Raw genomic sequence first — 26642 nt, forward strand, 5'->3', positions numbered from 1 at the left:
ACCAGAAAGTATAAGAAGTTCATTTTGACATAAGCTTTTATGGGCCAGTGCCCACTTCATCAGCTGAAGTGGCACAGCAAATGATTGAATTAACAGTCCTCAAGATTGTGCCCAAACTACCAGGATGTTGGTTGCCCTGCCTGCCTCTTTTCTCCATGGAGGCAATTTCTGAAACAAGAAGCAGGAGTGATTGCAAGCTGAAGTGTCGGATTGCATTGTCTCCATTTCTCTGCAGTGTGTCATTCAGCCACTAGATGTCTCAGTAAATTGCATTGAGATCCCCATAGAAAAAAAGCTCTTTCCCAAAATTAAAAATAACAATCTGGATTGTTTGCTTCTTCTGAAGAATCCCAGAAGTTGCTTGTAACATCTTAATTTGCAAGTTCTAGATAGAGTCAAATAGATACAGTGCTGGTCAAGAACTGGGGAGACTGGAGTTTAAATCCTTACTCTTGCTATGCAATGACACTGGTTTATCCCTGTCTCTCAGGTTAACCTACCTCACAGGGTTGTTGTGAGGATAAAATAGGGAGGGAAAGAGCCTTGTCTGTCACTCTAATCACTTTGGAGGAAGTGTGGGATTGAAATGTAATGGGTAGTAATTTTATCTCAGCTTTTCCTCAGAACCCTGTCTCCTTCACAGTTAGGCTGCATCTAGGAGCCAGTTACTTACTGGCAAAGGTTATCATGCAAGCAATAAGGGCCCTAGAACATCAGACTTATAAAGAGACCTCTCACTAAAACAACAGTGCCATTCAAGGCTTCTTTTTCCAGAGGAGCAGCCATGTTAGTCTGTTGCAACAAGAAACAAGTCTCATGGCATATTAAAGGCCAACACATGTATTTTGGCATAAGCACTCATGGGCTCCATCAGATGTTGTCCTCAGCTGGAAAGGATATGTATATGCATGGGTACAGAGGTAATAAACTATATAGTAAGATCAGATGAAAATTAAATGGGAAAAATTATTCTCTGACAATTACATGAAGCTTAAATGTAAGCGAAATAAGCACTTGCCTGGCTTAAAACATGACTTGATCTGAGTAACCATTTGCAGCAGCAGTAATTGATGGCAATACAAGCATCCTAGAATCGCTAATTAAAGTCTTTATTGAGATAGGCAACCATCGCCTCTATTCAGGCAGAACTGAATGCCCTGATAAGTTGCAATTCAGCAGTTTCATGCTGATGTGACCCTTTTAAAGTTCCTTTGTTAAAGAATGACAACTTTAAGGCCAGCAGTGGAATGCCCTGGGCAGTTGAAATGTTCTCCCACTGGTTTCCACATGTCCTTTCTGATGTCAGATTTGGGTCCATTTATGCTTTCATAGAGACTGAATGCAGAAGAGCATTGCTGACGGATGGTACACGTATTGTGTTGGTAGATGAGCAGGTGAGCGGATTCTTGATGTTCTGACTGATGTTACTAGCTCTCAAAATAGTTGTGAGGCAGTTGGCATCTGGGTTTGCTTCAGGTCCCTGTTGTTTGTGTCTTTTGGGGGTTGTCTGTTGCTGAAGTAACCCTTCGATACATCCTGTTTTTATAGCATATTCATGGTGATTTGTTCTCATGATGCTGTTGGGGCAGTCACATGAGAACCTGCTTTCAATACTGTTTGTGCTGGAAAGAGATGAGAATGCTACAACTAAAGCTCTACAGTGGGGTAGCCAGAAGAGTGCTTTTAGATGTTGTTGGACTACAAGTACTATCATCCCTGACCATTGGCAAAGCTGGCAGAGGCTGATGGGAGTTGGAGTCCAACAACATCAGGAAGGCACTACGTTACCTACCCCTGCGCTCAATTGAGGAGTTTGTACAGGCTAACAATCTGTGTATTTATTGTGCTATAAAGTGACTGGGCTGAGAGGTCCTAAATCATTGATAGTTCCTTGAATGGGTTTGCTTAGTAAAATCAGCAAGTGGAGATTGTGTGCTCTTCAGTTTGCTTCTCACCGGAACTCCCTGTTGCCTCATATACAAGTAGTACATATATAGTTTTTAAAGAGGCCGCTACTGAGATACGGAGATGAGTATCTCATGACCTTGTAAATACTGCCATGCTTAATGGAGTAGATCAGCAATTCCTTGGTGTGATGTCATCACCCCTGGGGTGCCAAGGTAAAAGGCGCCTTTGAAGCCCACTAAAGTGAATGTGTATGTTGAGTTAAGGATTAGCACACTTGATCCATCTGAAACTACAAGGGTGGGGGGATTATGGTTGAGCAGAACCTTGGCAATGAGAAGGATTAAGGGGCAGAAGGGTGGGGAAAGAGAGATCACTAGGCAAATGCTAGTATAAACAGGTAATGGAGCAGACCCTCAGCTGCATAAACACACAGGCAGAGCGTGACCCAACAGAGGGAATATTGTTCCTCCTATAGCCCTCTTAAAATGTGCAGAACCCTTGGGCTTGAGGAATGTGGTCTAATTTATGGGCCTGCAGAGGGAGTATCCCTCATCCTGTAAATTGTGTTACAATCCCCTACTTTTCTAGGAATACGTTCCTGTGTATATTTATCATTAGGATGAATGTTTTATAGAGGTACAGAAATGTTGCATTTCTGAACTGTGTTTCTGAATGCATTGCTCCCTCTTATAGTAAGCAAACATAGAAGGAATAAAGATGAAAGTTTCTGAAAGCCTCCAAGCTAAAATTGCACAGGATTCCACACCTTCCCTCTTTATTGTTCTGTGGGTTGTCTTTGCCATGTGTGTGTTCCACTTTCCCTGAATTTTGTTGTAGGAGAAATTTCTACAATTAACTCAAGAGCTGAAAGATATGCATTTTGATAGGCCCATCAGTTCAATTCCTCCTTCTCTTCCTCCCTCATATGAATATGTGCATTCATAAAACACTGCCAAAAAGAAAAAGTGGTGATGGGGGCTGTACATATGAACTCATCACAGTTATTTTTTGTGGGATTTGATGGCTGGATTTGCTCTTGCACATTGGTAAAAACACACACAAAAGGAATGTATTTTGTGTGTGTGTTGTAAACTGCCTTGAGCATGGTTTTAACTATGGAAAGGCGGCATACAAATAAAATTATGTATGGATGTATATCCTGTCTGAAAGCCTGGAGAGCCACTGCTAAGTCAGTGCTGACATTATTGGCCTTGATGGATAAATAGCCCGACTCAGTATAAAGCAGCTTCCTATATTCCTGTGAGAAATCAGCTCATGAGGCTGCCTGTGGCTTTTGAGTGAAATCTCCTCTTCCTCGGCTGCTTTTATTCCTACCCAGCCCTCCAGCTGCAAAAAACTTCGGAGCTCTGACCCTTGGGCTGCAACAGGCAGAGATGCAGGGGGCAGGGGCAAAAAGAGAGAGGAATTTCCAGCACTGCAGGGCATGGTCTTTTGCTCAGTCTCTGACAAATATACCATGAAAAAAGACTTCCATAGTGTGCCCTCAAAGTACATTTGGCCAGGAGATTATACAACCAAGGAAAATTCAGCTCTGTAGCTAGAAGGAAAATTGATTTTTTTTTTTAAGGGAGGGGATCACGGTGGAATGCCCTGCCACTTCAGACACTAAGAGCTGCCCACGCATCTGGCAGCTTTCCAGTCTGTTGTTTTAATGCTACAAAGCAGCGAGAAATATATAGTTTCCCGACTGGGGAAATGACAGCTGGTTTTTGTACAGAGTGCATGGCCAGTGCTGTCACACACACCCTGCTGCAGATGTGCAGGGTTGCAAGATTTCACTGATTGATCAGTATGATTAACTGGTTGCACTTTTTCCAACGGGAGCTTGAAACGGGAGTTTGACCTCATCGAAAGGACATTGTTTGATGTAAATAACATAACAACCCCCACCAAACCTATAAAAATTTGCCTCTAAATTACCTCTTACAGACTTTTACTTCCAAGCAAGCCAGCAAGCCAGCAAGCCAGCAAGAGCTTCAATCTGTCCCCAGTTTAAATCAAGATCAGCTATTCTCTGTTAGGATCTGCATCAGTAGGTGGCACTCTTTCATCTGATCACACTAAAGTTGGATTTACTAACTGCACAATTCCTTCCTTTTGAAACAGATAATGCGAAGGAAGTGTGTATGCTTTTATTGGCTGGGGGTGATTCTGCTGGTGCAATTTTGGTCAGCTAAAGTTCTATGTAGGCACTGTCCTTTGCTCCAAAAAATGGAGAGGCTCTTGTGATTGCTGAGCTATATGCTGGTTTAAGTCCTCTAGTGGTCATTTAGCTTTAGAGCATGGTTGGCTGTGATGGTGGCACCTATACAAACTCACACTGTGTTTGGTTCATCTTTCTTAGTAATTCATAGGCACCATTCCGGTAAATAAGCTGCTGCTGTTAGTTTTGGTGCTGTAATACAAATCTGGGTTTGTGAGACGGTTCTCTTCCTCCTGAACACATGGCTCCAGAAGCCAATGTTTAATGTCTAATCTATTAACCTGGAAGTGAGAATTCAACAGCAGCAATTTGTTTCAAAAGTTTTCCTGCTCCACCCTGTGTGGCTTTCCTCCTGGATGTTTAGCTTCAAGGACCAGAGGGAGGGGGAGGGGGAGAGAGAAGCTCGAATGAGCATTTAAGAGGAGGTTGAAGATGCTTCTTGCATTGGTCTGCATCCATCTGCCACTAGAGATTTGTTTCTTCCCAGATTCCAGGGCGGAAAGAGCATGGGAAGAGGCGAACTCTGCCCCATGCATTCCCCTTCTGGGACCATCAGGGATGCTCACGTGTCTGAGGATTTGCAAAGGTCAGTGAAACAAATGCATTCTGTTTTCATGGCTCATGTAATGAAGAGCTATGAAGGGTGTTGGCTTGCTCTGAATCCAAAGTGCAAACACATTTTTCTTCTCCTCCAATTTTATGTATACTGTACCAGGCCACAAATTCAAACAAAGGACAACATATACAGCAAAGAATCTAGTGGTTCTTTTTCCTATCATTGCATCTATATAACTTGCAGTCCAACCGTCTGTCTTTATCTAAGGAAGTCAGTGTTCTGTATTGGTTGTGTAGATAGCTATCATGACAGTTGAGCATGCTGACTGGGACTGATGGCAGTTATGTTTTAACAATATATGGAAGACACTACATGGGCTAGTTAGACATTAAGAGTATTGTACTAGGACCAGGGAGATCCAATTTCAGGTTCCAACTCAGCCATGAAGCTCACCAGGTGATCGTGGATCAGTCTGTATCTCTCAGCCTAGCCTACCTCAAAAGGTTGTTGTGAGGATAACATTAAGAGTGGCATCACATGGACCAGTTATGAGCTTCTTGGGGAAAGGGTGGGCTGAAACTGTATTGGGGGTGGGAGGCAAAACACACCCACCCACCACCATTCTGATAGCTTCGTTCTATGAAGTGCGTCTGAGACTTCTGTGCCGCCACTGCAGCTCAGCCAATCTGCTTGAGGGGTGTCTTCCACAGAATTTATGTGTAAAAAATACACTATTCCTAACTATAGGACCTAACTATAGGACCTAATTTATTGTGCAGTTATTACTGTATTTTTTGCTCTATAAGACGCACTTTCCCCCTCCTAAAAAGTAAGGGGAAATGTGTGTGCATCTTATGGAGCAAATGCACGCTGCGCAGCTATCGCTGAAACCAGAAGAGCAAGAGGGATTGGTGCGCAGCGATCCCTCTTGCTCTTCTGGCTTCAGGGATGGCCGCGCAAAGCCTCTTGAGCACAGTCGGAGCACTCCTGCCTCTTCGCTCAAGAGGCTTTGCGTTGCTTTCTTGTTTCTTGTTTTCCTCCTCTAAAAACTAGGTGCGTCTTATGGGCGGGTGTGTCTTATAGAGCGAAAAATACGGTAACTTCTGTTTTGGAAGGGACAAGTCCGTTTATCTATATTGTACAACAGTTGCATGGCAGGCTTTGGTCATATACAGAAAAAATCCTTGCCTCAGTTGCCTCATATAAGTCAGACTCTAGGTGAAAAAAGTAAAAAATTAAAAATAAAGTAGCAGACAGAAATAATTATTGTAGCACAATAAATAACAACCAAACCTATAAGAAAGCAAACAATATAAATTTTAGCAGCACAGCAAGAAGACGAAGAACAATAGTAACTGACTAGTAAGCATTGTGGCAAGATCCCATCCTGGTTATGTAATATCTATTGATAGCCAAGAGCAGCCACTTATGTAAACTGCTGCAAGGGAAAAATGGAAAAAAATAAATATTAAATGACCTGGAGTCATTCAGAAACAGCTCTTCCTTGAAACAGAAAGCTCAAGGTTGCCAGTGCTCTTTTTTTAGCATGCAGGATCAACATACAGACAATGTGCTAATACAGCACTGGAAAATTTTGAGGCCCTTTGTTAGTGGAAATTAATGTGAATAGCATCATATTCCTGCTGGGGACTCTGGGATGTGCAGTCCCAGCCCCCTTCTTGGCATAATAAGACATTCTGATCTGAGCACCTGCAATTGCCACTTCTTCCTTCTTTCCTTGGGTAGGTTTCACAGGTCCCTAGGAGGGCAAGGAATAGGGAAGATGGTTGAGGTAGTAGCAATGGGTACTTGTGTATTTGACTCCTCATGACACCCCTATACTTTATACAAACCTTTTCTCTGTGTGTAGCCATGCTGTTTCCCCATTCTATACCTCTCCTTCACTGATTGCATCCAGACTATCATGATGAGAAGGAGCCTAGATGAACAGGACTTGCGCATTCACCTGTCCTCTAGCATGGACATGAGAAGGAGATTGGAAGCTGCATTAATTGTACTTTACCTTTATGTCAAACTGTGCTTAATCCTTGCTATGGTTCGTTGAAACAAGCAAGTTTCATAAGCCATGGTTTTAAATTAGCTTGTTTTAAACATACCAGAGAAACTAACCATGGTCTGCCAGGTTCGAATAAAACAAGAAGCTGTGAGTTAATGAAAAAACCCAGAAACAATTTCTTCCAAACTCTTTTTTGCAGCTGTGCTGGAAGACTAATGTGGAGAAAGTTCACAGGCCCTAGGCTTGCCAAGGTTCATTCCTGTTTTAACAAATCATGGTTTATCATGATATGCTAACCCAGCCACTGCATTTTACAGTCATACCTCATGTTGCGTCCACTTCAGGTTGCGTTTTTTTGGGTTGCGGACTGCCGGAACCCGGAAGTACCAGAACGGGTTACTTCTGGGTTTTGGCAGTTGTACATGCGCAGAAGCGCCAAATCACAACCTGCGCATGCGAACACTGAGGGTTGCGAACGTGCATCCCACACGGATCATGTTCGCAACCCGAGCGTCCACTGTACTTACAATCTATTACTTTTGTTTTGTTGAGAATGTTGTGATCCTTGAGGGGACAGTAGATATTTTAGTGTTCCCTACAAATACTATGGACCCTAGTATTCCACTTTTGACTGTTATGCTCGGATCTTACACTTCACTCTGTCCATTTGCAGTGACAGAGTATCTGCCCTGCGCAGTCTGTTAGGTTACTGAGCCACAAGCAACTTGTTATTGCAAACTAGTGTGGTGTTTTTCCCTTCTTCGGAAATCTAAGTTAATGGCCATGTGTACATTATTAAACAGGCTGTTGGACAGCAGCCAGAGGAGTCTGGGAGCCAAGACTTGGTTCAGCCTGAACATTGTGTTCTCAGGACAGTTGCTCAGGGGATCTGGGCAAACCTGGGCAAACCCGAGAGCAGGAGGAGAGTGAGGAGCAACTTAGGGTTTTCCTCTTGGCGTGGCCTGTATCTATGCCTCTTCTTAACTTGATGGCATTAAGAGTATTTGTGCTGCCTTTCTATCACCTTCCAGCACAGACACACCCGCTCTCTTGTTCTTGGGAATCCAAAACATGTGGGTGTGTTTTTTTTTTAATACAGCAAGGTATCCAGGGAATGTTCTATCTTTTAACTCAGAGAGCAAGGCTGGAGCCTGTCCCCCCACCCCGCTCTGCTTTGGAAACTTACTTAGAACACCTTCATCTTGTGGCAGCTCACATTAAGAACAGCAAGTAGATGGCAGGCACACTGTTTATCTCTGCACTTTGTCTCCGCAGGGTTCCTACAACCAGTTTGATTTTTAATTAATTTTTTTTCTGGTGGCAAAACTCTCTTCCACTCATTGGGATGCATATTTACCCAGGTTTTGAAGACTTGAAGGCATACCTCCTACTTCCAACTGTAGCAAAGATACACCTTTCTCCTCTCTATTTTGCACAGGCAAAATATGGCATCAGTAGTACTGGCAGCCAAGAAGGTCCTGTATTAGATTTACACAAAAGTGTGGTTGGGATATACTTCATCTGATGATGGGGAAAGGGGCCTAATAATTTCCCAACATCGCATTAGTTGCTTTAACAATACCACTTACCTTAAGCAGTGGGCGGCTTTGCCAGCTGCCATAGCAGCTGCAGCAATGATTCCTGAGCTCTGCCTCCAGTTGGATAGTTTAGATTTAGCCAGCCTGCCAAATTGGGTCAATGGCAGGCAGGCTCAGGGCAGGCTCACTCTGGGGTAGGGGGTGGGCCTGACTCCATGCAGGTCCACTCCCCAGGAGCAGTCAGGCTGGTTGATATCGGTTGTAATCCAATGCCTTTACCAAACCTCTTGAATTTGTCATCAATAAAGTTTTGGCCTGATTTGAACCATATAAGGTTGTCACAAGTGGTCTTTGGTCAGTGGTGGCCTGCAGGGCAGTGGGCAGCATGGCACCTGGGCATGCAAAGAAGTGCTATAAATGACTCCATCCTCAGGTCCTTGCCTAAATTCTCAGGCCTTGTGACATCTCTCAGTGGTAGCTTTACCCTATAGAATTTTTCCTCCACTGGGTTTTTTTGTTTCCTGCATGAAGTAGCCAGGGCTTCTTCCACCAGGAGCAAGAGTGGAAACCCCCTATTCTTCACCATCTGGTCTAGAGAGTTTAACAATTCACTGCACTCAGGAATGTTGGGTGAATAGGCATGCTTCTGCTGCAGAGGGATTCCTTCTGGGGAGCAATAGAACCACTTCAGTAACTGCTCTGTTCTCACAGGGGCCAACCAGATGTTCATGGGAAGCCAGAAAACAGACCCTGAGCAAAACAGCACTCCCCTGCCCTGTGATTCCCAGTAACCTGAATTCCCAGCACAGTTCCTCAGTCTATGGAGGTAGAACACAACTGTCATGGCAAATGGTAACCTTGTTCTCCATGAATTTTTCGAATCCTCTTTTAAACCCATTCCAAGTTGGTGGCTGTCACTGCCTCTCCAGCCCAGGACTTTTCCACATAGACCACGAGTAACTCCTTTTTCCCTTCCCTTCCCCCGCTGAGAGCTATGCAAGGCCTCTTCCATCTGGAAGCTGGAGTAGTCAGAGAGGCTGTCTCCATTTGACAGTTTATGGGAATCCAGCTTGCTGCCCCCCAGTCTCCTGCTCTTGCTACAACTTTTCAGAAAAGCCCCACCTCTAACTCTAGTCATTCTCTTGCCACCCACTCACTCTATAGACATATTATTTGGCTTGGTGCTTGAGAAATGGCTGGGAACAGGAAGTAGGTTTTGTGTCACACTGTCTGGATCAGAGGCGAAGCTTTCCTCCTACAAGGCTAGGGAGAGATGCTTCTGGGATGTGTCATTGCTTTCCAGCTATGAGGGCAACTTTGGAACACCTGCCTTTAGCAGCTTGAGGCTACAGTCGCTGCTCATGAAAGGAAAAAGAAAAGCAATTGTGCTTCTATTCCCTAGCCTGACGTGGGGAGATCTTCCTTTCCCTCTTGCCAGTATCAAAACATGCCCAGTATCAGCATAAGGAGTGGAAGCGTGTTCCTCTTCAAGATCTTCCAGCTGCCTGGATTGTCCTCCCTTTGGCCAGAATGAGTTTAGAGCATCTCCCACACAGAGTTTCACACAAAGCTAATTTGGCATTAGGGGCAGTATCCAGCGCGCACATTCCTTCAGCGCAGTGATTTATGCTTCTGCAACAGAACTTCCCCCCTCTCTTCACTGTGTGTGTGTGTGTGTGTGTGTGTGTGTGTGCCCTGCATCTTCCCCAGATCTGCTCTGGAGGGTTGGGGGAACCCCTAGAACAGGTTTAGTGGGTGGGTGGGGAGTTCCATTGCTCAAGTGTAAATCCTTGTGCTGATGGGATGATTAGCTGAATACCACACTAGGAGCCTCTCCAGACTTGTGTCTTTTTGCAGGAGTATTCAGCACTTTGCCATTGATGCAATAATGGTGCATTAGTGCTGAATTTACACTGGGCTGTCCACACATCATCTCAGTTTATTAGTTGTTCTGTGATGCTTCCCCAACAGTAGTCATTACACCTTTGCTATATGGAAGGGCCCTCTTGCACCACAGTGTAATAAAAGTGGACCACCACCCCAAGCATTTGTAGCATAAAATGTTACGGGATTTCAGCAGCAGATTATGGGATTTATTGGAAATGGAGCAGTACGTCTGCCCCAAAACATTTTCAGGCTCAAACAATATGGAAAGCAGTACTGCATATAACGGTCCTCATGCCTTCATGAGTAGAGATTATGATGGATGCACAATAAAAAGGTTGTTTGGAGGGGATCTAGGATAAAAATAGGAAAAATAAGGGGTGGAGGTGCCATATGGTTTGGAGATTTCCTCCAGTATTTCACTATATATAAGCAGCGCCTTTGGTTCCTGCTCTGTCTGTGTTCACCTGCAGGTTTTGTGGTGATGAGGTGTACTTAGTCAACTCGTTCAAGCCCTGACAAAATGCCGTGTGTTGATATGCCCTTAGGAAGCCATGGAAAGATTGAGATAATTTTGTATTTGCATTTTTGTCTGCCTCTCTCATAATTTTTAATGAAGTTAGCATTCTCAAGATTCCAACAAGATTGCAGGTTGCACAAGAGGAGACTGAGGTGCCATCTAGCCACTGGCCCTCAAGACATGTATATCAAGTGGGTGTAGCCAGTGCTAAAAGTTTAAAATGTATGGGGATTCTGAAGCCTGCATGTACAATGCAAATTAAGCAAATACATACTTAGCATAACTCCGCTCATGGAGAAGTGCAGATGTTACTTGAACTCATCCCTTAGTTGCATCACTTTGTGCATTTTCTCTGCACAAATCATTCCCTACAGAGTTACTATCAAACATTGCTAACAAAACCCAGCTGTATCTATGCATGTGGGAATGATAGTGTTCCTGAAAATTACCTTTTTTGTTCATGAATTTGGGGCTTTGTTGTTGTGCTGTGTTTGTATTGTTTGGGGCTCAAGCAATGAATCACATCGTTTTTCAGTGGAAATCTTTTGTACTCAATATTTCCCAGGATTTCTGCGTGCCTTTTTTTTTTTTTAAGCTATAAATTTTTAATGTTTCCCCAATGAAATGCAGTTGACAGAGCCTGGAAAGAAGCTGTTGGAATTTCAGGAATGTTGTCGCTGCTTGGAAAAATGGAGTGTGTGCTTGTCCCTGGACACTCACTTCCTTTTTGCTCACTTCATCAGCGGCAAGGCACATGGAAGTAACGCTAGCACAATTCAGAACATCATGCAAGACATCTCCAGGCAGCAGCTCCAGAGAGTGAAGCAGCACCTGTCTAAAACTGGGAAGCATTGGGGGATGTAGCAAATGGGAATAGCTTTCATTGTAAGGAAAGGGTTTGGGGGTGGGTTGAGGGGTGGATGACAGTAGGTTTCTAATCAGTAGTGTCATCTCAAGATGAATTTGACAAGTGACTCTGATGGATTACGTAGTGTCTTTGTCAGCTGATCCAGGGTGTGCATTATCTTGCTGGTCCTGTATGCCAGTTGGCCTGACTGCTGTCCATTAGTTTCAGGATAGTAAGGGTTCAGCTTAGATCTGATGGAATGCGTAATGAGCAATATGCTGTAGCAGCTGCTCTGTTCAGGAATGGATTGATTTATCTAGCATACCCACGTTCATGTAAGGCAGTTACAGTGGTACCTCGGGTTAAGAACTTAATTCGTTCTGGAGGTCCTGAAACTGTTCTTAACCTGAAGCACCACTTTAGCTAATGGGGCCTCCTGCTGCTGCAGCTGCGCCGCCGCCGCACGATTTCTGTTCTCATCCTGAAGCAAAGTTCTTAACCTGAGGTACTATTTCTGGGTTAGTGGAGTCTGTAACCTGAAGCGTCTATAACCTGAAGCGTCTGTAACCCAAGGTACCACTCTATTTGGGTGCAGAAGCATAACCTTCAATAAAATCCTGAAGTCTAACATCAGCAGCAGCACACACATATGTAGTCACAAAAATTTCTGGAAGCCACAGGAGGGAAGAGTGCTCTTGTGCTCAAATACAGCTTGCCAGTGTCCCATGAACATCTGGTGAGCCACTGAGAACAGGGTGATGGATTAGATGGGCCTTTGGCCTGATCCAGCATGCTCTTCTGATGTTCTTATATATTTGTAGTTACATGTCATTGAACTATGAAATATTAAAGCTGAAAGTGTTTCGGTGTTTCTCCCCCCCCCCTTTTTAATAAGATACCTTCAATGGTGTGAAGATAATTACGGAATGAATGGTTGACCCTGGCCACACCCGTACACTTTGTTTCATTTCCTATGTTGTCCAGCCTTTACACAGGATTGCCCCAGAATTCCCAGATTTGTTACTTATGGAGCTAGTCAGAAATCTAGCACACAATCTCAAAGTAAGGTAGTCTTGCTCTGATCAGTGATCCAGACCCAGAGCAGCAACATCCACTTTAGGTTTATTGTGGCATGGCTGTGTACAACTGGTTTCTGTTTAAATGAACTTTTATTGCAATTTCCATAGTATAATTAGAGAGTCACTGTATAATAAGTAGTAGAGAACTTAATCCATAAAGAGCACATGAGCTTCTACCACATGCTTCAGATGTACACCATTCTGTTGCAGGATAAATAAATTCTGTGCCACATTTTTTAAAAAAGGGATAAGTTCATAATGCCCTTTGGTGTTGCCATCCTTTTCATGTGTAGGATGAAGAGTGCTAGTAAAAAGCCACTCTGAGATGGAAGTACATGGCTGCGTTTTCATTTCAGTTGGCAATATCCTTGTATGGCTTTGCACGGCTTTTGGGTTGACATTTACAGTGGTTGCAAATTGTATCATTCCTTTGCTGTGTACTTTCAGCAGCAGCTCCACTAAACTTTCTTTCAACTTTTTTGCCAACTGGCAGGATGAGTCAGAGAGATGCAGTCTGAGTCAGCAGGCTCTGCCTGTCTGTGGCTATCTAAACTAGAAGCCTTAACATGGTAACTTTTGCAGAGCTATTGCAACACAGACGAGAACTGCGAATCATCTGAAAGGTCTCAGTTGGTTCATGAACCTTGATCTAGTCAGAAATCAGAGCTTGGAATAGGCAGATACGGAAAAAGTAAAATCCAGTCTTGGAGGAAAGCGTTTATGTTTTTTCTGTCACACCAGGAGTGGCCAATCTGGTTCCCTCCAGATGTTTTTGGACTACAACTCCCAGCATCCCTGACTATTGGGCCATGTTGGATGGGGCCGATCATAGCTGGTCAGAGCTGATCGGAGGGAACCACATTGGTTACCTACACATCTCACTATCTGCCAGTTGTAGCTCTGGATAGGAAGACACCTTGAATGACAAAGAAGCAAATGAGAAACCTAAATTTAAGAGCTGCACAGTTGTAAAAAAAATGGCGGGAGGAACATTGACCCATATTGAATGCTGTTGGAAGTTCATTGTAAGCTTTCTCTGATCCCTGCTGGCACAGCTTGTGTTTATGGCTGAAGAGGGGCAAGGTACAAATGCTTTAAATATATAAATATTACTTTTGCTTAGAGCAAAATAAAATCAGTCCCACCCAGGCAAGAGGAATCAGCCATCCCTGCATCTGACCATTCTTTGCAATCCAGAAAACTGTTTGACACATCTAGACGCATCTAGGGAACAGATGTATTTCCAAATGATGTATCGGGTATGTATTTATTAAGTGCATGGAAAATAGGTTAGGTGGGAAGGCAGGGTATTTGCAAAATTCAGGTGAATTATTGGGAGTTTTGGTAAACTGAACATATATAAATGTGTTGAATTGTTTCTTTAAATGTAAAGGTTCATCATTGTTCCACCCGATGTCTATGTCTTTAAGGGGCCAGAGCAAGGGCCAGAGCAAAATAACGAGACCCAGCTTTACAGCTGTGAAATATAGCAGGTACTGCTGAGTTGTATTGATTAAGCTGTGTCAGCAATTGGGTGTAGTATATAAGGAGCCTAGACAGCATCTTAAAAAGTAGAGACATCACCTTGCCAACAAAGGTCTGTATAGTAAAAGCTACGGTTTTTCCCAGTAGTGATGTATGGAAGTGAGAGCTGGACCATAAAGAAGGCTGATCACCGAAGAATTGATGCTTTTGAATTATGGTGCTGGAGGAGACTCTTGAGAGTCCCATGGACTGCAAGAAGATCAAACGTATCCATTCTGAAGGAAATCAGCCCTGAGTGCTCACTGGAAGGACAGATCCTGAAGCTGAGGCTCCAATACTTTGGCCACCTCATGAGAAGAGAAGACTCCCTGGAAAATACCCTGATGTTGGGAAAGATGGAGGGCACAAGGAGAAGGGGACGACAGAGGATGAGATGGTTGGATGGTGTTCTTGAAGCTACCAGCATGAGTTTGATCAAACTGCGGGAGGCAGTGGAGGACAGAAGTGCCTCGCGTGCTCTGGTCCATGGGGTCACGAAGAGTCGGACATGACTAAACGCCTAAACAACAACAACATACAAGGAGCAGCACCTAGCTCTCCCATTACCCTGGGGGATGCGTTGGTGGTTGGGTCTGGTTTGTTGTTGATGTATTTAGTGTAAATGGAGTTTCTGTTTTTCTTATTAAAACCTTGTTTAAATACTTTTTGAGTCCCTTTTTAATGCTTGGTCTCCCCAGCAAGCTCTCTGCAGCACTACTAAACTGCAAATAGCCAACAAAATGAACCTCTTAAATGTAAAAATGGAGGGAGGAGTCATGTATCAGATGGATAGCAACTCAATAGTATGGGAAAGGAGATACAAGCAGTGGACAGAGAGCAGCATCTTTGGTCATGTAAGATGAAGGATTTATGGAAAAACATGTAGAGAAAAGAGAAGACAAATATGTAAAAAAGTACAAGACTGGAAAATTAAATCAAACCCAAACCCAGAAGATCCATTTTAGCACAATTAAGTTGAAGAAAATGGGCATTCGTTCTATGAGAGATGGCAGAGTAGGCCAGAATAGAAGATTGGGGCAAGAGATGAGTTGAAAAATTAAAGTAACAAAAGTTGTAGGTCATCATTCTTAAGGTGGTGTTGAACACAAAATGAATATATAATGTAAAAAGAAGGGGGCCTAATACTGATCTCTCAAGAACTCATGTAAAGGGAAAAAACTGTAAAAAACGAACAATTGGAAAACTCCTTAAAAGAGCGATCATAAAGTTGTTATTAAAATCATGAGAAAACAATGCCTGAAAAATGTAAGATAGAAAGGAGAAATGAATGGTTGTCTGAATCAGAGACTGTATGGGAGATGAGCCCAGCACTAGATGTGCAGAATATTAACTCTTAGATTTTGCTGAAAGGAGATACGCAATTGGCAATATGCGTCAGAAAAGAGCAAAACCAGATTGAAATAGATCTATAAGAGAAAGTGAAAGAGAGGAAAGTAGCAAAACAACCCTAGGCATGTCTATTCCTAAGTAAACCACAGAATAAGATTATCAATAAGATAAGATAAGAACAAAGGAAGAAAAGACTTAAAAAATAAAATAAAAAGGCCCACAAGGGCAGAATTAAAGGAAGAACCGGAAGACAGAAACATGGCAAATGTAGAATAGAACCTAGAAGGAAAGTTCAAAAGGGTAATAGAATTTTACATGGGAACTTGGTCAAGAGGATTAGAATTAGCATGGATTTAAATGGAAACAAATCAGATAAGTTAGAGAAAAAGAAGCAAAGGAATCAGCATCTTAATGATATGGAAGAAATGGCAGGAAAAAAGCAATGCAGAAGATGTTCAGAATGAAGGGCAGATAGAAAAAAGTCTTGTCCAAAGAAAATTCACTAAAAGCTAGTGGACTAAAGAAAGAAGAACCCGGGTGGCAGGTTGAAGAAGTAAAGTTTACAAAAAGGAAAGAGTAGGGGATGAGAAATGTATATGAGAAGAAAATTTTAATTGCTTAGACGAGGACAGAGCTGAAGAAAACATAAAACTGCAATGAATGTATTCAGGAGAAGAATGATCTTTACACCATAGACCTTCAGCAGAATGAAGGGTAGAGATAATGAACATTTGGAGTAAACAGGATGACAGAAGAAAAAGAAAGCATGATCAACACAACAGAGCAAAACAGACAAGCGAGAAAGGAAGTACAGAGGTAAGTGATGATGTTGCAGAGTGTGCGAAGGAAGCAGATGAAAGCCGATAGAGATAAACAGAAGTTCTTGGGATCACATGACCGATGGTCAAATGACAACATGAGACAGAGGAGGAATGCGAAGGAGAATATTGAATATTGAGGAATAAAATAAATAAATGGTGATCTAATAAGTTCATTAACAGAACAACAAGAAGAAACAACAACAAGATCTTGGATATTATCAGCTGTGTGAGCAGGGCTCCCCCCCCCCCAGCTGGAACTTGCCAGAGCTCAGTTCTGGCACCAATCAGGTGGGTGCCATTGCCATTATAAGAGAACAAGGGAGGCGCTCATGTTGACTTTCAGCACCTCTTTTTCAAGAAAAATAGCACTGTGTGTGAGCAAGGGGAAGGAAAGAGCTCCAGAAGATATGAGGATATCTGCTCAGATGCCCACAGGAGGGCGAGGCACTAAGGAGGGGGGAGGAGAGGAAAAAAACCAGGTCAAAGATTGACTCATCAAGCATTGAGCATCGCCTTTCCAGATGACCTGTTTATTGAGCACCTAATTTGCTTGCACAATGCCTGTCTGGATGTTAGATTATATCCAATCTTTATTGAGCATTCATTCTGATTTCCTAGTGGGGTGTTTATACGTCTTCCTGTTATTCAGACACCCCAGACTTTTCGATGCATTTCCCCATAACTTTGTAAATGGCAAAAAAATCTGATTCTTTTTAAAAAGTGGATTCGTTGGGCTGGGGCAACAAAGCCCTTTAATCCAGTTTAACTGCAGAAACCTACAGTTCTAATATGTGCTTGTATTCCTCCTGCATAATAGTGACAGTTTGGAGGAACCACAGTCCTTTTTTGGAAACTGTGTACTGTGCCCTGCTTTGATACACTCCCCATCCCTGCTTTTGTGGTCCAAGAGAGGTAGCAGAATGAGGAGATACATCGAGGTGCTGGTTGATTGCAGCTGGATAGGTTAGTCACTATTCAATGGCCTTCTCTGGCCAATGATGGGAGGGGAAGTGTAGTACCCATCCACCAGGTCTTCCAAAAAGGAAATGCACTGCTCTCTACAGTGGAAGATTTCAAACATCAGTCCATACATCATATAAATAATATAGAAGGTTCCCATTGCCAGCAGTCAGGTGAACACTTTGCATACTGAAGAAATCAATTCATGAAGAGTACAAGCACCATCTTTCAGTTCAGCCACACTTCTGTGCAAAAGCAGGGAAGGGGTGGGCACAGCTGAAGCAGCCTGAGCACAGGCAGGGAGAACTGTGGAAGAGCAGGCGACAAGGGAAGGACCTGTGGATATCCATTCATTTGGCGATTAGTGTCTTGGAAGGACACCGCTTGAGACCTTCTGGCTTTCTCCATCCCCAAGAGCTTATCCTGGTATGTCACCTCTCATTCTCTAAAGTATTCCGTGGTGGCCAGGCACTCTGCAGGGTCACAACATTGTTCAGGCTCCCCTTCCAAGCTTCCATCTTCGGCAAGCTCACACGGTCGAGTCCGGGAACGGCAGCAAATCCCTTCAGACTTAACTTGGTTTTAAAACGTTCCCTTCTCTTTCTTCTTTTGTTTGAGACATTTGGCGGCTCCAGCTTTTTAGAAGCAGCCATCTCCGAGACAAATGCCCCTAATGTGCAAGCCACAACTGGATCCAGATGTGCAATAAAGTTGCAGCGTAGGGATGGGAAGAGGGGGAGGCACCCGGAAAGCTTGACTCATCAAGGGCCGACTGTGTTTTGGGAGGTATAGGCTTCTGGCCAGGGAGGTGTGTGAGCGGGGGGATCATAATGCGTGCAATGCGACTCCCCTTGAGCTGATGGAAATTTTTAAAAAGGCTGAGAGTAGGATTAATCCCAGAAGTAAGGGAGGGACCAGTTCCTGTGCTGTCTTCCAAGGAACTGCCCTTAAAGGAACTGTCCAGCTGCCCAAATGTTTGGGCAGTTTAAAAGGAGCTCAGTGGAACCTTCCCGCTGCCTGGATTTTGTTGATGTTGCAATTGTACCTGGCGAATGCTAGCATCTGCCATGAGTAAGTGAATGTAAAATGTCAGTTCCTCTGTGTCTCTCATGGGATTCTGCAAGGGGGGGGGGTAATCAGGAGAGAAAGGATGGGCTAATAGAAGGGCAGGGCTGTGGGTATTTCATACTTGCTTAATAGGCACTGTGGAGCCTGGTCCAGAAATTTCTCTTACAAACGTCGTTGGTCTCGATACTCCCACAGAATCAGAAGTAAAATGCAGCCTTTGTGCACAAGTCTGTCTATTCTGAGCACATCTTTCATCTCCCTGTTGGGCATTTTCCTGTCCAAAAACACCCCTCTCCAGCTGATTCCCTTCCATTCCACAGGGCTACAAATATAGGTGCGTACCCTTGTCAGCCAAGGTTGTGTGTGGTCCTCTAGGTGTTACTGGACTGTAACACCCATAATCTCTAACCATTGACCATGGCTGGGCTGATGGGAGCTGGAGGGCCACAAGTCCCCCCCCCCCCCGCAACTGCTAGAATATTGAGGGTGGGTGGAGAAGCAGCTTGGGAGACCAGGGTTCAAATTCCCACTCAGCATGAAGCTCAAAGGGTGACCCTGGGCCAGCCACTGTCTCTCAGCCTGACCAACCTCACAGGGCTGTTGCGAGGATGAAATGAGAAGGAGATAATTTTGTTTGCTTCCTCAAGCTGCTTGGAAGAAAGATGGGAATAGAAATAGATAGAAATAAATAAATAAATGTGGAATAAAAAAAGGGCTGGTGAAGTTTGCATGTAACATGTAAGTTTATGTCCTTGAGTCAGAGAAATGCAGTTTTTGTATTCCTCTTTTTCAGCCTTACAGCACAATTCTATGCATAGCTATTCAGAAAAGTTCCATTGGATTCAATGATAGTAAGTGAGTATAGGACTACAGCCTTAGACTTGGCCTTACTCTGCACACATTCTCAATTGCTGTTCTCCGCATTGTCAGGGAATAGCCAAAACCTTACCCAGTAATTACGGGTTAAGGCGGGGCGCATCATGGCCTGTCCCTCATCTTCTGTGTATGATCTGACATGGACAGCTAGGTAAACAAAACTGGGAAATGGTGAGTGTCTTGTCTAAACATTCCTTGAGCCTCCTTGTGCTGGTTGTAAAAGGATTAATGGAAGCAGGGCTCTATGCTGAACACAATTTATGACACAGTATTCTGTGTGTGTAAGAGCAATTGCATTCTGTGGGACTTCAGAATTTTGGAAGTGACTGCTCTCTAGCATTCTATAGAAATTGATTTGTCTGGGGGAAGGGCAGGAGCTCAGTGGGAGAGAATCCGCTTTGCATGCAGAAGGTTCCCGGTTGAAACTCTGGCTTGGGAAAATTCCTTGTTTGAAACTCTGGAGAGCTACTTCCAGCCATTGTAGACAATATTGAGTTGATGGACTAGCGGTCTGACTCTGTTCCTATGTTATCTGAGAACAGCTCACACTTGCAAAGATGTTGGGCTGTCTGGACTAATTATATGGGGTGTCTTTGGGTTGTCTACAGATGCAGCAGCCTGAAGCGGCCAGATCCTGAGATAGTAGTGCCACCCCAGAGTGTAAGTCTGGGAGTCCTTTATTTAAAAATGTTTCCCCATATTAAAATTCCTGTAGGAGAAAAAATAGTTTATCAGGGATAAAAATTATAGCTCAACCCATTTCCTGCATTGTTGGTTTTCTTCTTGCAAGAAATCTTTAAGCACAGGTGGGCATTAACAAATGTGATCCTCCCACTTGCAGTCTAAAGTGGTCAGTGGAGGCTGACCCACTAGGGACAATGGAGCACTGCCTCACCAACCTCAGTCTGCCCTCAGCGACCCCCCCACCTGCCTGATTTCTTACCTACAATCATTCCAGAGCATGGCACTGGCTGTCAGCTCCTTCCTCCTTAGCCTCATGGTTGTCCTTGTAGAACTTGGAAGGTGGGAGGATGGGGTCAAAACTAGAATGAATTGGCTGTGGCGCCACCTACTGTTGGTCTCCTTGCCTTCTGCCCTACCACTCCCAAAGGGAGCAAGCCAACACTGAAAGCAGTGCAGTTGATTCTCTCACCTCAGAACTCTGCCCCCTCATGCCCACCTTAGTGAGCTGTGCTTGTGGGCCAGGCCAGCATGAGTTCTGTGGAGAGGTCATTTTTGAAGATGGAGCATGAGGTATAGCTTTCCTGAGAAAGTCCCCAGGACACCTCTGCTTAATTCTGCTCTCCATTAAGAATGGCATGGCAGACATGCCCCATTTCCAGCTGTGTGTCTGGACGGGCTGATAAGACTCAGACGGGCAGCCCGTTTGCATGAGGAATTTGCAATGTTTTATTTCACCCTCCCCTCCAAGAAACAATCCATTCTCTCCCCGCCCCTTGGACTCCCACTCTGATTCTTCATATGGGCTAGCTTATGAATGCCATGCCCTTTAAAGCCGAAGGAGGGAAAAAGAGCCCCGCACAGCTAGTGGTGTTGTTTTTGGGCGTGTGTGATGTTGTACTTGGACAGTGATGCATTGACGGGTGGGGTGGGGGTGGGGGGGGGAAGAGAGGCTGTGCTAATAAGGTGGAGATTGGGAAGGAAAATCCCTTTCGAGTCTGAAAGCTTTTTCCTCTCTGCTTAATCACACTGCACACCCTGCTCTCCCAAGCTCACCACCCCAGAAAGCCCCAGACAAGCAGGTCTGCCTCCCCTTTCACCGATGTCTGAAATCAAGACCTTGGCTCCTCTCCATCTTCAACAGAATACTGTGTAACTTCTTCCTCCTCTCTGCCAGCTTTGACTAACAGCATCTGCACTGGCTAACTTTTGCACAAACAATTGCTGCTTCTTGCTTCACTATGGCAGAAGGAGAAGCTCACTAAGGTGAGGCCAAGAGTTTCCTGTCCCTTGGATGTAGTAACCATCTTGGAGGTGCAATTTGAGATAGAACAGCGCAGCGAGATGGATTTTGGAAGCGTAATGAACCAGGTACTATTTATCTGTCTTTCCCGCCCCCCTCCCCTGATTTAAAAGGGAAGTTGGGAGAAGTGTCAGTGGGAAATCAGAACTGCTTGCAAGTGAGTGAAGAAATGTATTTAGTTTAATCACAAAAATTTTAGGGGCTAGAAGTATACCGGGATTATAAAATGAGTTGCAAAATGGTGACAGCTAAAAAAAACCAGCTGGGCATTTGGGGAAAGCATTAAACATCTGAAGAAAGTTAGGAATATGCTGTTGAAGGATTATGTGCTGTACCGTTCTTCTGTTCCCATAGTAATCTATTTTCAGTTCAGTGTGCTTCTGTGTTCTCTCCTTTTTATTGGGACAGGCGTATCTTTCCTTCGGTATGTAAAGGAGATGGTCTGTCATTCTGCACCCATAACCCTGCTAGCACCACTGTTAGCTGGCATAAAAGAATATACTGTAGCAGGCAGGTTTGATGGGACAGTTTTGGATTCAGCACTGTGAAAGTGAGAAGGAGAATGCAGAGCTGAAGGTGGGTGCCTGCACATAAACTCTGCCGCCTCCACCTGTTGGCTCATCAGCTTGGTAAGGACTATGGGGCAAATAATTGGAAGGATTGGAAGGCGTTTGCAGGCAGCAATCAGAAGAAAGTGCCAAAATTAGATTTCAAAAGGGTGAAGTTATTTTATATCGGAAGGAGATGTGTAAAGCAAAATTCAGATTTGACCACTTTCCTAAATCCCCAGCATAGAGACATGTACACACATCACTTGCCAAGTCTGATTAACTTTACCATCAGAGCAGAAGTGATCCTTGTCATTGATTGCTCATTATGCGCGATTGTGGAATTTTTTTTTGGTAGCATGCTCATATATTTAGTAAGTGTCAGTGGTAGAATCAGTGTGTCACATGAACTGCAGGTAACATTAACTTTGATTTTTAGTAGCAATTGTAAGGAGCTAAAGTTGTCACAGCTGAAAGTCAGAGTCAGCAGCAGGTCCAGATTTTTACTGAAGAATTCCTCAAAGCACATGGATTCAAACTTGTTCATAATTTCAGCTCTGGTTTGTGTTCCTCGCTTTAAATCTTAACTGAAGCTCTTCATTAACTAAGCTGCAGGGATCCACTATCCAATATATATTTGCAATATTTTTGTAAAGCTCTCCCAATCCACCTTCTATCCAGAGAGCAGTAACTCCAGCCTTTAACACCAATGTCTACACTCTGTGAGGGTTTTGTTAGGAAAGAGATGGGATAATTCTGACCGTTTTCCAGACTGGGGTGTCCGTGGCTGGCACCGTCTCTTTCTGCCTTCGATGTCAGGTCCTGCAGTAATTGTTCTTCTGGTTAATGAATGCCCACATAGTTTGGTGGCATGAAATTCAAGAACCCAAGTTGCAGAAATCCAGAATTCTTCTCCATTTCCTCAGCATGGCAAGTATCCGTGCTGTACCCCAGATGCTCTGATTTTTCTTAGGAGACTTATCAAGAGAGGCTTGACAGTCCAAGAGAAAGCTAGGCTAACGCGATGGTATGTCTGGCTTGATTTCACACTCTGAGCAGAGCTTTCAGCACAGATGGATTTAGGCTTGGTCCGCGATCTGTTCTTTGAAAAAGGAAACAGCCTTCGCAAGCCTGGAAATGGATGCGTCATCCTACAAAAAAAGCAAAACAAAGGCCACTGTCGGAAGCTTCTCATGACCGGCCGGAGGCTACAGAAATCAACAAGCTCCAGGCAGTCTGTGCAGAGTACATGTTAGAGAGAGAAAAGCTTAGAGTAACTGCATGTTGTGACATGAATCTTGGGCATATTGGAGAGCATTCTAGGTTGCAGGGGGAGGAATCCCTCACCCAACAGAGGTTAGCCAAGGGGTCATTTTTCTCAGGCAGAAGGACTCACTAATACAGGCTGGTATGCAGGTATGTGGTGAGATGTTCAATGTTTATCCACTAAATCAACATCAGTGACTACAACCTCTGAGCCCAGGCACAATGATAAACACAAGAGCACCAAACATTATGTGGAAAAAAGTTCAATTACAGTCAAACAATGGGCACATTTCAGAAAAGGGTAAGCACACTAAAATCCTTCTGAGATAGATGGGCTTTTAAGTTCTGATCTGTGTGGTTTATTTTGCTTTAATGTCAAGCAACATGTCAAGCTTTGCTTGGCGTGATTCCTGTGCGTTCAGCAACAGAGTTCAGTATACCACATCCTTCAACATTTGATTGACCTTTGCTTTGTATTATGGCCCCAATTCAGATTTAGTCAGGTCCTGGGTGGAGATGTGCACCCTCTGTTCTCAACCTTTGGGTCCCCAGATGTTGGGCTACAACTCCCATCATCCCTGAGCTCTGGCCTTGCTAGCTAGGGGTGATGGGAGTTGTAGTTCAACAACATCTGGGGACCCATAGGTTGAGAAAGGCTGAATAAAGAGACAATTATGTATGGAATTTCTTTTGCAAGGTTTTATATTTTTGTTAAACTTATTTTTTTTTTAAAAAAACCTCTGCCTGCAGTGGCAGCAAGGTGAGGCAGATGGAGAAGGAAGTTGTGTTGGGGAGAGCCACGATAACAGTTCATGTCTGTGTTGAAAACAGGTGGCCAGTCCCCCTCTTGTGTGTCTCATTCTCAGATCACTAATTTTGTTAGATTTTTAGATTTGCTTCTCCAGTGAAGACAAATCTTCCATCATATTGTCCAAACAAGCACTGTTTGCAGGTGACTGGGTACCCACATTTAGGCAAAAACCACCCCCCCAAACCCATGCACGTTAGCTTACCAGTGCACATATAGTAATTGAGAAATGAAGCTATAGTTGAAAAGACAAGACCTGTGTAAGGTAAAGGTAAAGGAACCCTGGACGGTTAAGTCCAGTCAAAGGCAACTATGGGGTATGGTGCTCATTTCCCTTTTCAGGCCGAGGGAGCCAGTGTTTGTCCACAGCTTTCTGGGTCATGATTAAATCACTACTGGCACATGGAGGACCGTGACGATTGCCAGAGCGCACAGAAACGCTGTTTACTGTTCCACTGCAGCGGTACCTATTTATCTATTTGCCTTGGTATGCTTTTGAAATGCTAGGTTGGCAGAAGCTGGGACAGAGCAATGGGAGCTCACCCCATCACTCAGATTCGAACTGCCGACCTTCCAATCAGCAAGCCCAAGAAACTCAGTGGTTTAGACCACAGTGCCACCAGACCTTTTCCCCAAATCATTGTAAATGTGTTCATGAAGCCAATCTTCCTGCATAGGAGGAATGCTGTGAGACAGCTATGTGGTTTTAACCCATGTTTGGACTTCACCGTATTTCTAGGGTGAGTTGAGGGGAGAAAGCTTCAGCAAAACACTTAACAAAGGGCTAGAGTTCTTTACAATAAATCTGCCTTGGCAATTAATGCAGTGTGCTTGGGGCATTGTTTTGTGGAAGGGTGTAACATTAATGAGACTTCCTGGGGCTGGGTGAACTCTTTGGGAAGTGTGTTTATTTTCTGCTTGTTTGGACTGACTTCACTTGGCTATCCCTTTGGACCATCCCATGCTTCCCATTAGCTGCTCTAGCCACTGTTGTTTTCATTGTGTATTTCTCCAGCACTGGGACTTCTGCACAAGCATAAAAAGGGCCATAAGTATTAGAAGGCACTCTACTCTCTTGAGATAGATGGTGAATAATTGGGATGGGGACAGAGCAGGGATATCAGTTCCTAGAACTGCCGAGCAAGAAGGAATCTCTTTAATCCTCTGCCATCTGAAACCTGCTGGTGCAGGGGGTGAGTTCTTTAATTTCCCACTATGCCAGATCCAGGGTGGCAAAGCAGAGGACCCCGAGAATCAGCTCTTTAGGGGGATTTGGAGGACTGTGGATCAACCAGATCCAAATCCACTGGCACCCCTCTCCTGAAATACCTTGTATGGGGGATTTTTGATTACTATTCCTGGTGGGAGAATCATGAGTAGTGGTTTTCAGTCTGTGTGGGCGAAACTGGAGTCTCTGCTGTGGTGGAGCCCTCCATTCACCCACAGCAAATGATGGCACTCTTCTGCACTGATGGGGGCTATTTGGGGATGCAGTTACACACAGTCCTCTTCCTCCCAGCCATTAACAGCAGGGAGCAGGTTGGGTCTGCACTTTAAGCATTTTCACTATCATTTAAATGCATCTGTTAAAATGTAATCATGGGCATGTATAACAGTGCAGTATAACAGTGCAGAATCAGCATACTGAAACATTATTTGGTTTAATGAGACTATAAGCCCTTTCCGCATGTCCTCCTCCACCTCCTCCTTTATAAAACTCCGGTGCATATAATGGAAGATAATAATTTCTAGTCCTTACAGAACTGTAGAAGAAAAAGAGTGAATAATTCCAACTGCTTGCACTGATGAAGGCTCTGAAGTCAAAGAGCTAAACATTGCAACTTCTTGCCCCCACCCCCTTGTGGTTCTAAGTCTCTCTCTTTGCTCCTGCCCCTCTTGGCCTTAGACATCCTTCTCACTTTCTTTGCTACCTCTCCCCCAAGACATTGGCAATTTATTGTGCATAAATCCAAGGCCTGTGTTCAGATCAAACAGTAGCTTCAGTGAGGGACATATCCATGTTTGCAGACATTGCTCAGTGTTGCATAAAGCCTGAATTGCACCTTATTAAAATGAAAAGCGGTTCCCCCTTATGCTATCCTCAGCATCTGCAGAAAACAAGTGATCTCTGTTCTCTTTCACATAGTAGAAAACAATTACCTTATCTTACTTCTATATTCTTTACTTGAGCCTAAGCCTAATCAATTCCATCCTAGTTCCTGCTCAAAGCTGGAAAATATGAACTCTAAGACTGCTTTATTTTTTGGTCCCCTTGGTTCTTTTCCCACCAGGTGTAAACCATGCAACTGGCTGCTGTCTTCTACATGGGGGTGGCCTGGCATTTAAAGATGTTTGAGACAGGCCAGTGGTATTTGCCTCTGGAGACAGACCTCCTTTCCCAGGCCTGCTGGTTCTTGCAATATCTTAGTTGAGATCTAATAACAGCAAATTACTTTTGGTCTGAGGTTGAAGTGAGTTTTGCAGGCAGCGCTGTGCTTACATACTGCCAAGTGTAACTAAGCAGATGCCAATAACTAAGTAGTATCGGAGCCCGTAATGCCTCTCTGCCCACCCAGATGCACTCTGGGAAATCATACATAGATATCTATATCTGCAAATAAGCTGTTTGTTTGCTAAATGTATGCATTTCCCTTTCAACATACAGTGTTTGTGCCTTCCAGCTCTTTTGCTGCTTCACACTCTAATCTCTATGTGTATCCATAGGTTCTGTTTTTCTCTTGCTGGGAGTGTAAATGGATTCTCTCCCACTGTAGAGATGGCTTTCTCCCATCCTTTCTCTAAGGATGGCAATACATGGGGCTTTTCCCTATTTTACCACACAAAAACCCTTCAGGGAGGGTTAG

General features: G+C 44.0%; 1 protein-coding gene across 20 annotated transcripts in view; it reads left to right on the forward strand.

Annotated features, from left to right (window-relative positions):
- Nucleotides 1–26642, forward strand: part of TNS1 (tensin 1) — a 323516-nt gene that overhangs the window by 135733 nt on the left and 161141 nt on the right. For 3 of the 20 annotated variants that reach the window (XM_081885293.1, XM_081885294.1, XM_081885295.1), the window contains exon 1: nt 20842–21224. The exons of 16 other annotated variants lie outside the window; for them this stretch is intronic. In XM_081885293.1, the coding sequence (XP_081741419.1) occupies nt 21198–21224 (27 nt within the window). In that variant the 5' untranslated portion in view covers nt 20842–21197. Of the gene's footprint in view, nt 1–20841; nt 21225–26642 lie in introns of those variants that run through there. One more of the 20 variants, XM_081885302.1, reaches the window with a different exon arrangement.

Source organism: Podarcis melisellensis, assembly GCF_964234715.1.
Source record: "Podarcis melisellensis genome assembly, chromosome: 1".
Lineage (NCBI taxonomy): Eukaryota > Metazoa > Chordata > Lepidosauria > Squamata > Lacertidae > Podarcis > Podarcis melisellensis.